This window comes from Lampetra fluviatilis, unplaced genomic scaffold, assembly GCF_964198595.1.
Source record: "Lampetra fluviatilis unplaced genomic scaffold, kcLamFluv1.1 SCAFFOLD_1105, whole genome shotgun sequence".
Taxonomy (NCBI): domain Eukaryota; kingdom Metazoa; phylum Chordata; class Hyperoartia; order Petromyzontiformes; family Petromyzontidae; genus Lampetra; species Lampetra fluviatilis.
Genome location: NW_027621124.1, coordinates 1 through 10,000, shown reverse-complemented (window position 1 = coordinate 10,000; position 10,000 = coordinate 1). Strand labels below are relative to the sequence as shown.

Below are 10,000 nucleotides of genomic sequence, written 5' to 3'. Positions count from 1 at the left end.
TCATCTTTGGAATCATCATCATCGCCATCATCATCATCATTGGCATCATCATCATCATTGGCATCATCATCGCCATCGTCATCATTGGCATCATCATCATCAGCAGCATCATCATCATTGGCATCATCATCATCATCATCATCGCCATCATCATCAATGGCATCATCAGCAGCATCATCATCATCATCGCCATCGTCATCATTGGCATCATCATCATCATCATCGGGATCATCATCATCGCCATCATCAGCATAATCGGCATGATCATCATCATCGGTATCATCATTGGTATCATCATCATCATCGTCGACATCATCATCATCATCGGCATCATCATCATCGGTATCATCATTGGTATCATCATCGTCATCATCGTCATCATCGTCGACATCATCATCATCATCATCGGCATCATCAGCTGCATCATCATCAGCAGCATCATCATCGGCAGCAGCTAAATCAGCAGTAGCTGCATTGGTGTGATTCTATGCGTCTGTGTGAGTCTGTGAGTCGATGTGTCAGTCTATGGGCCTCTACTTGAGTCTATGGGTCTATGTGTGAGTCTGTGAGTCGATGTGTGAGTCTGTGGGTCTCTGTGTGAGTCTATGGGTCTCTGCGTGAGTCTGTGGGTCTCTGTGTCAGTCTATGGGTCTCTGTGTGAGTCTATGGGCCTCTGTGTGAGTCTAAGGGTCTCTGCGTGAGTCTGTGGGTCTCTGTGTGAGTCTATGGGTCTCTGTGTGAGTCTATGGGTCTCTGTGTGATTCTATGCGTCTGCATGAGTCTGTGAGTCGATGTGTCAGTCTATGGGTCTCTACTTGAGTCTATGGGTCTCTACTTGAGTCTATGGGTCACTGTGTGAGTCTATGGGTCTGTATGTGAGTCTATGGGTCTTTGTGTGATTCTATGCGTCTGCATGAGTCTGTGAGTCGATGTGTCAGTCTATGGGTCTCTACTTGAGTCTATGGGTCTCTACTTGAGTCTATGGGTCACTGTGTGAGTCTATGGGTCTCTGTGTGAGGAGTCTATGTGTCAGTCTATGGGTCTCTGTGTGAGTCTATGGGTCACTGTGTGAGTCTATGTGTCAGTCTATGGGTCTCTGTGTCAGTCTATGGGTCTCTGTGTGAGTCTATGGGCCTCTGTGTGAGTCTATGGGTCTCTGTGTGAGTCTATGGGTCAGTCTATGGGCCTCTGTGTGAGTCTATGTGTCTCTGTGTGAGTCTATGGGCCTCTGTGTGAGTCTGTGGGTCTCTGTGTGAGGAGTCTATGGGTCTCTGTGTGAGTCTGTGAGTCGATGTGTCAGTCTATGGGCCTCTGTGTGAGTCTATGGGTCTCTGTGTGAGTCTATGGGCCTCTGTGTGAGTCTGTGGGTCTCTGTGTGAGGAGTCTATGGGTCTCTGTGTGAGTCTGTGAGTCGATGTGTCAGTCTATGGGCCTCTGTGTGAGTCTATGGGTCTCTGTGTGAGTCTATGGGTCTCTGTGTGAGTCTATGGGTCTCTGTGTGAGTCTATGGGTCTCTGTGAGAGTCTATGGGTCTCTGTGTGAGTCTATGGGTCTCTGTGTGAGTCTATGGGCCTCTGTGTGAGTCTGTGAGTCGATGTGTCAGTCTATGGGCCTCTGTGTGAGTCTATGGGCCTCTGTGTGAGTCTGTGAGTCGATGTGTCAGTCTATGGGTCTCTGCGTGAGTCTAAGGGTCTCTGCGTGAGTCTAAGGGTCTTTGCGTGAGTCTATGGGTCTCTACTTGAGTCTATAGGTCTCTGTGTGAGTCTATAGGTCTCTGTGTGAGTCTATAGGTCTCTACTTGAGTCTATGGGTCTTTGCGTGAGTCTGTGGGTCTGTATGTGAGTCTATGGGTCTCTGTGTGAGTCTATGGGCCTCTGTGTGAGTCTATGGGTCTCTACTTGAGTCTATAGGTCTCTACTTGAGTCTATGGGTCTTTGCGTGCGTCTGTGGGTCTGTATGTGAGTCTATGGGTCTCTGTGTGAGTCTATGGGCCTCTGTGTGAGTCTATGGGTCTCTACTTGAGTCTATGGGTCTCTACTTGAGTCCAAGGGTCTCTGTGTGAGTCTATGGGTCACTGTGTGAGTCGATGGGTCACTGTGTGAGTCTGTGGGTCTCTGCGTGAGTCTAAGGGTCTCTGCGTGAGTCTATGGGTCTATGTGTGAGTCTATGGGTCACTGTGTGAGTCGATGGGTCACTGTGTGAGTCTGTGGGTCTCTGCGTGAGTCTATGGGTCTCTGTGCGAGTCTATGGGTCACTGTGTCAGTCTATGGGCCTCTGTGTGAGTCTATGGGTCTCTACTTGAGTCTATGGGTCTCTACTTGAGTCTATGGGTCTCTGTGTGAGTCTATGGGTCTGTATGTGAGTCTATGGGTCTCTGTGTGAGTCTATGGGTCTCTACTTGAGTCTATGGGTCTCTGCGTGAGTCTATGGGTCTCTGTGTGAGTCTATGGGTCACTGTGTCAGTATATGGGCCTCTGTGTGAGTCTATGGGTCTCTACTTGAGTCTATGGGTCTCTACTTGAGTCTAAGGGTCTTTGCGTGAGTCTATGGGTCTCTGCGTGAGTCTATGAGTCTCTGTGTGAGTCTATGGGTCTCTGTGTGAGTCTATGGGTCTGTATGTGAGTCTATGGGTCTCTGTGTGAGTCTATGGGTCACTGTGTGAGTCTATGGGTCACTGTGTGAGTCTGTGGGTCTCTGTGTGAGTCTATGGGTCTCTGTGTGAGTCTGTGGGTCTCTGTGTGAGTCTATGGGTCTCTGTGTGAGTCTATGGGTCTCTGTGTGAGTCTATGGATCTCTGTGTGAGTCTGTGTCTCTGTGTGAGTCTATGAGTCTCTGTGTGAGTCTATGGGTCTCTGTGTGAGTCTATGGGTCTCTGCATGAGTCTATGGGTCTCTGCGTGAGTCTATGGGTCTCTGTGTGAGTCAGTGGGTCTCTGCGTGAGTCTATGGGTCTCTGCGTGAGTCTATGGGTCTCTGCGTGAGTCTATGGGTCTCTGTGTGAGTCTGTGGGTCTCTGCGTGAGTCTATGGGTCTCTGCGTGAGTCTATGGGTCTCTGTGTGAGTCTATGGGTCACTCTGTGAGTCTGTGGGTCACTGTGTGAGTCTGTGGGTCTCTGTGTGAGTCTATGGGTCTCTGTGTGAGTCTATGGATCTCTGTGTGAGTCTATGTGTCTCTGTGTGAGTCTATGAGTCTCTGTGTGAGTCTATGGGTCTCTGTGTGAGTCTATGGGTCTCTGCATGAGTCTATGGGTCTCTGCGTGAGTCTATGGGTCTATGTGTGAGTCTATGGGTCTCTGCGTGAGTCTATGGGTCTCTGCGTGAGTCTATAGGTCTCTGTGTGAGTCTATGGGTCTCTGTGTGAGTCTAAGGGTCTCTGCGTGAGTCTATGGGTCTCTGCGTGTGTCTATGGGTCTCTGCGTGAGTCTATGGGTCTCTGCGTGAGTCTGTGGGTCTCTGTGTGAGTCTATGGGTCTCTGTGTGAGTATATGGGTCTCTGCATGAGTCTATGGGTCTCTGTGTGAGTCTATGGGTCACTGTGTGAGTCTGTGGGTCTCTGTGTGAGTCTATGGGTCTCTGTGTGAGTCTGTGGGTCTCTGTGTGAGTCTATGGGTCTCTGTGTGAGTCTATGGGTCTCTGTGTGAGTCTATGGATCTCTGTGTGAGTCTGTGTCTCTGTGTGAGTCTATGAGTCTCTGTGTGAGTCTATGGGTCTCTGTGTGAGTCTATGGGTCTCTGCATGAGTCTATGGGTCTCTGCATGAGTCCAAGGGTCTCTGTGTGAGTCTATGGGTCATTGTGTGAGTCTATGAGTCTCTGTGTGAGTCTATGGGTCTCTGTGTGAGTCTATGGGTCTCTGCATGAGTCTATGGGTCTCTGCGTGAGTCTATGGGTCTCTGTGTGAGTCTGTGGGTCTCTGCGTGAGTCTATGGGTCTCTGCGTGAGTCTATGGGTCTCTGCGTGAGTCTATGGGTCTCTGTGTGAGTCTGTGGGTCTCTGCGTGAGTCTATGGGTCTCTGCGTGAGTCTATGGGTCTCTGTGTGAGTCTATGGGTCACTGTGTGAGTCTGTGGGTCACTGTGTGAGTCTGTGGGTCTCTGTGTGAGTCTATGGGTCTCTGTGTGAGTCTATGGATCTCTGTGTGAGTCTATGTGTCTCTGTGTGAGTCTATGAGTCTCTGTGTGAGTCTATGGGTCTCTGTGTGAGTCTATGGGTCTCTGCATGAGTCTATGGGTCTCTGCGTGAGTCTATGGGTCTGTGTGAGTCTATGGGTCTCTGCGTGAGTCTATGGGTCTCTGCGTGAGTCTATAGGTCTCTGTGTGAGTCTATGGGTCTCTGTGTGAGTCTAAGGGTCTCTGCGTGAGTCTATGGGTCTCTGCGTGTGTCTATGGGTCTCTGCGTGAGTCTATGGGTCTCTGCGTGAGTCTGTGGGTCTCTGTGTGAGTCTATGGGTCTCTGTGTGAGTATATGGGTCTCTGCATGAGTCTATGGGTCTCTGTGTGAGTCTATGAGTCTCTGTGTGAGTCTATGGGTCTCTACTTGAGTCTATGGGTCTCTGCATGAGTCTATGGGTCTCTGTGTGAGTCTATGGGTCTCTGTGTGAGTATATGGGTCTCTGCATGAGTCTATGGGTCTCTGTGTGAGTCTATGGGTCTCTACTTGAGTCTATGGGTCTCTGCATGAGTCTATGGGTCTCTGCGTGAGTCTAAGGGTCTCTGCGTGAGTCTAAGGGTCTCTGCGTGAGTCTAAGGGTCTCTACTTGAGTCTATGGGTCTCTACTTGAGTCTATAGGTCTCTGTGTGAGTCTATAGGTCTCTACTTGAGTCTATGGGTCTCTGTGTGAGTCTATAGGTCTCTGTGTGAGTCTATGGGTCTCTGCGTGAGTCTATGGGTCTCTGTGTGAGTCTATGGGTCTATGTGTGAGTCTATGGGTCTCTACTTGAGTCTATAGGTCTCTGTGTGAGTCTATAGGTCTCTACTTGAGTTTATGGGTCTCTGTGTGAGTCTATAGGTCTCTGTGTGAGTCTATGGGTCTCTGCGTGAGTCTATGGGTCTCTGTGTGAGTCTATGGGTCTCTGTGTGAGTCTATGGGTCTCTGTGTGAGTCTATGGGTCTTTACTTGAGTCTATGGGTCTCTGCGTGAGTCTATGGATCTCTGTGTGAGTCTATTGGTCTCTGCGTGAGTCTATGGGTCTCTGCGTGAGTCTATGGGTCTATGTGTGAGTCTATGGGTCTCTACTTGAGTCTATAGGTCTCTGTGTGAGTCTATAGGTCTCTACTTGAGTTTATGGGTCTCTGTGTGAGTCTATAGGTCTCTGTGTGAGTCTATGGGTCTCTGCGTGAGTCTATGGGTCTCTGCGTGAGTCTATGGGTCTCTGTGTGAGTCTATGGGTCTCTGTGTGAGTCTATGGGTCTTTACTTGAGTCTATGGGTCTCTGCGTGAGTCTATGGGTCTCTGTGTGAGTCTATGGGTCTCTGTGTGAGTCTATGGGTCTCTGCGTGAGTCTATGGGTCTCTGTGTGAGTCTATGGGTCTCTGTGTGAGTCTACGGGTCTCTGCGTGAGTCTATGGGTCTCTGTGTGAGTCTATGGGTCTCTGCGTGAGTCTATGGGTCTCTGCGTGAGTCTATGGGTCTATGTGTGAGTCTATGGGTCTCTACTTGAGTCTATAGGTCTCTGTGTGAGTCTATAGGTCTCTACTTGAGTTTATGGGTCTCTGTGTGAGTCTATAGGTCTCTGTGTGAGTCTATGGGTCTCTGCGTGAGTCTATGGGTCTCTGCGTGAGTCTATGGGTCTCTGTGTGAGTCTATGGGTCTCTGTGTGAGTCTATGGGTCTTTACTTGAGTCTATGGGTCTCTGCGTGAGTCTATGGGTCTCTGTGTGAGTCTATGGGTCTCTGTGTGAGTCTATGGGTCTCTGCGTGAGTCTATGGGTCTCTGTGTGAGTCTATGGGTCTCTGTGTGAGTCTACGGGTCTCTGTGTGAGTCTACGGGTCTCTGCGTGAGTCTACGGGTCTCTGCGTGAGTCTATGGGTCTCTGTGTGAGTCTATGGGTCTCTGCGTGAGTCTAAGGGTCTCTGCGTGAGTCTATGGGTCTCTGCGTGAGTCTAAGGGTCTCTGTGTGAGTCTATGGATCTCTGCATGAGTCTATGGATCTCTGCATGAGTCTATGGGTCTCTGCGTGAGTCTAAGGGTCTCTGCGTGAGTCTATGGGTCTCTGTGTGAGTCTATGGGTCTTTACTTGAGTCTATGGGTCTTTGTGAGTCTATGGGTCTCTGCATGAGTCTATGGGTCTCTGTGTGAGTCTATGGTCTCTGTGTGAGGTCTACGGGTCTCTGCGTGAGTCTAAGGGTCTCTGTGTGAGTCTACGGGTCTCTGCGTGAGTCTAAGGGTCTCTGCGTGAGTCTATGGGTCTCTGTGTGAGTCTATGGGTCTTTACTTGAGTCTATGGGTCTCTGCGTGAGTCAAACGATGTGACCATCAACAGGCTGTAGCCACAAATGAACAAGTCGAGTAGAACAGCAATCAAAGCAGAGCGCACGGGCTACGAAGTTGGCACGCCATTACTTGACGCACACAGATTCTCACACACACAGACACACACACACACTCACACACATACACACACACTGACACACACACACAGACACACAGACACACACACAGACACACTCACACACATACAGACACACACTCTCACACAGACAGCACACACACTCACACACTCACACACACACAGACACAGACTCACACACACACACACAGACACACACTCACACACTCACACACACACAGACACACACTCTCACACAGACAGCACACACACTCACACACACAAAGACACAGACTCACACACACACACAGACACAGACTCACACACACACACACAGACACACACTCACACACTCACACACATACAGACACACACTCTCACACAGACAGCACACACAGACTCACACACACACTCACACACACACACCCTCTCACACACACACAGACTCACACAGAGACACACACACACGCTCTTACACACACACACACACACAGACTCACACAGAGACACACACTCTCTCACACAGATTCACACAGATGCACACACACACACTCACACACACACACAGGCACACAGACTCACACACACACAGACTCTCACACACATCGACTCTCTAACACACAGACTCACACAGAGACACACACAGATTCACACAGATTCACACACACTCTCTCACACACACACAGACTCACAGAGACACACACACACACTCTTACACACACACACTCTTACACACACAGACTCACACAGAGACACACACACACACTCTCTCACACACATACTCACACAGAGACACATTTATATTATCCCCCCCCACCCCCCCCCACCACCCCCCTCACCCCCCTCACCCCCACCACCCCCTCACCCCACCCACCCCCCCCCTCACCCCCACCCCCACCACCCCCCCCTCACCCCCCCCACCCCCTCACCCCCCTCACCCCCACCACCCCCTCACCCCCACCACCCCCCCCCCTCACCCCCACCCCCCCACCCCCCACCACCCTCCCCCTCACCCCCCCCCACCCCCACCACCCCCTCACCCCCACCACCCCCCCCCTCACCCCCACCCCCACCACCCCCTCACCCCCACCCACCACCCCCTCACCTCCACCCCCACCACCCCCCCCCCTCACCCCCCCCCTCACCCCCACCCCCCCCACCCCCACCACCCCCTCACCCCCACCCCCCCACCCCCACCCCCCCAGACATCCGGGCTACCCGTGGAACATGTCTGCCGTGTCGAGCGGCTCAGGCTTCGTGGTGTCGGAGGACGGCCTCATTGTGACGAACGCCCACGTGGTGTCGGGGCAAGCTCCGCCCCCTCGACGTCACTTCCGCCACCACCCCCACCACCACCATCACCCCCACCGCGTGCGCGTGCTGCTGTACGAGGGCGTGGCCAAGGGAGGGGGGGGGGCGTTGCCAAGAAAGGAGGGGGCGTGGCCAAGGGACGAGGCCACGCCTACTACCACGAGGCGCACGTGCTGCACGTGGACCAGGCGCGCGGACCTCGCGGTCATCCGCATCCGGCCGCAGGTGGGGGCTGGGGGGGGGTGAGGGGGGGCTGGGGGGGTGGGAGGGGGGGGGCTGGGGGGGTGGGAGGGTGGGGAGGGGGGGGGGCTGAGGGGGGTGGGGGGAGGAGGGGGGGGGCTGGGGGGGTGGGGTGGCTGGGTGGTGTGGGTGGGGGGCTGGGGGGGTGGGAGGGGGGGGCTGGGGGGGGGTGGGAGGGTGGGGAGGGGGGGGGCTAGGGGGGGTGGGGGGGAGGAGGGGGGGCTGGGGGGGGCTGGGGGGGCTGGGGGGGTTTGGAGGGGGGGCTGGGGGGGGCTGGGGGGGGCTGGGGGGGCTGGGGGGATGGGAGGAGGGGGTTGGAGGGGGGGCTGGGGGTGGTGGGTGGGGGGGTGGGGGGGGCTGGGGGGGTGGGGGGGCTGGGGGGGGGTGGGGGTGGGAGGGGGGGGCTGGGGGGATGGGAGGGGGGGGGGCTGGGGGGTGAGAGGGGGGGTGAGAGGGGGGGGCTGGGGGGTGGGGGGTGAGAGGGGGGGCTGGGGGGTGGGAGGGGGGGGGGGCTGGGGGGTGGGAGGGGGGGGGCTGGGGGGTGGGAGGGGGGGGGCTGGGGGGTGGGAGGGGGGGGTGAGAGGGGGGGGCTGGGGGATGGGAGGGGGGGGGTTGGGGGGTGAGGGGGGGGGCTGGGGGGTGAGAGGGGGGGGTCGGGGGGTGGGAGGGGGGGGGGCTGGGGGTGAGAGGGGGGGGCTGGGGGGTGGAGAGGGGGGGGCTGGGGGTGGAGGGGGGGTGGCGGGGGGCTTGGGGGTGAGAGGGGTGGGGGTGGGGGGGGGCTGGGGGGTGAGAGGGGGGGCTGGGGGGTGGAGGGGGGGGGGAGGTGGGGGGGGTGGGAGGGGGGGGCTGGGGGGTGAGAGGGGGGATGGGGGTGTGGGGGGGGGGTGGGTGAGAGGGGGGGGCTGGGGGGTGAGAGGGGGGGGGCTGGGGGTGGGAGTGGGGGGGCTGGGGGGTGGGAGGGGGGGGGTTGGGGGGGGGGCTGGGGGGGTGGAGGGGGGGGGGGCTGGGGGGTGGGAGGGGGGGTGGGGGAGGGGGGGATGGTGAGGAGGGGGCTGGGCTGGGGGGTGTGGGCAGGTGGTGTGCTGGGGGGTGGTCTGGGTGGTGGGGTTGGTGTTGAGAGGGGGGGTCTGGTGTGCGGTCGGGGTGGTTGGAGGGGCTGGGGGGGGCTTGGGAGGGGGGGCAGGGGGGGGGGGGTGGGGTGGGGTGCGGTTGGGGGTGAGAGGGGGGGGCTGGGGGGTGAGAGGGGGGGGGCTGGGGGGTGGAGGGGGGGAAACTGCAGGAGGAGGTCACGTGACAGGCCCAGGTGTCTATGGGGTTGACTGCTGTGCCAGGCTAGGTGCACAGGGAGGTCACGGGACATACTGACTTGAATGTGCCTATGGGCAGTGTTGAGTCTATGGTGCAGTGTTGAGTCTATGGTGCAGTGTTGAGTCTATGGGCAGTGCTGAGTCTATGGTGCAGTGTTGAGTCTATGGTGCAGTGTTGAGTCTATGGTGCAGTGTTGAGTCTATGACAGTGTTGAGTCTATGGTGCAGTGTTGAGTCTATGGGCAGTGCTGAGTCTATGGGCAGTGTTGAGTCTATGGTGCAGTGTTGAGTCTATGGTGCAGTGTTGAGTCTATGGTGCAGTGTTGAGTCTATGGCAGTGTTGAGTCTATGGTGCAGTGTTGAGTCTATGGGGCAGTGCTGAGTCTATGGTGCAGTGTTGAGTCTATGGGGTGCAGTGTTGAGTCTATGGGTAGTGTTGAGTCTATGGTGCAGTGTTGAGTCTATGGTGCAGTGTTGAGTCTATGGTGCAGTGTTGAGTCTATGGTGCAGTGTTGAGTCTATGGTGCAGTGTTGAGTCTATGGGCAGTGCTGAGTCTATGGTGCAGTGTTGAGTCTATGGTGCAGTGTTGAGTCTATG

The 10,000-nt window shown here is 55.7% G+C and overlaps 1 protein-coding gene across 1 annotated transcript in view; it reads left to right on the top strand.

Annotated features, from left to right (window-relative positions):
• LOC144954821 (uncharacterized) overlaps positions 1-8,080 on the top strand; it is a gene marked incomplete at its 3' end in the record, with an annotated part of 29,124 nt that extends 21,044 nt beyond the window's left edge. The window contains exon 3 of the mRNA XM_078885231.1: positions 7,750-8,080. Coding sequence (XP_078741357.1) covers positions 7,750-8,080 — 331 coding nt within the window. The remainder of the gene's footprint in view (positions 1-7,749) is intronic.
• Positions 8,081-10,000: the final 1,920 nt, after the last annotated feature.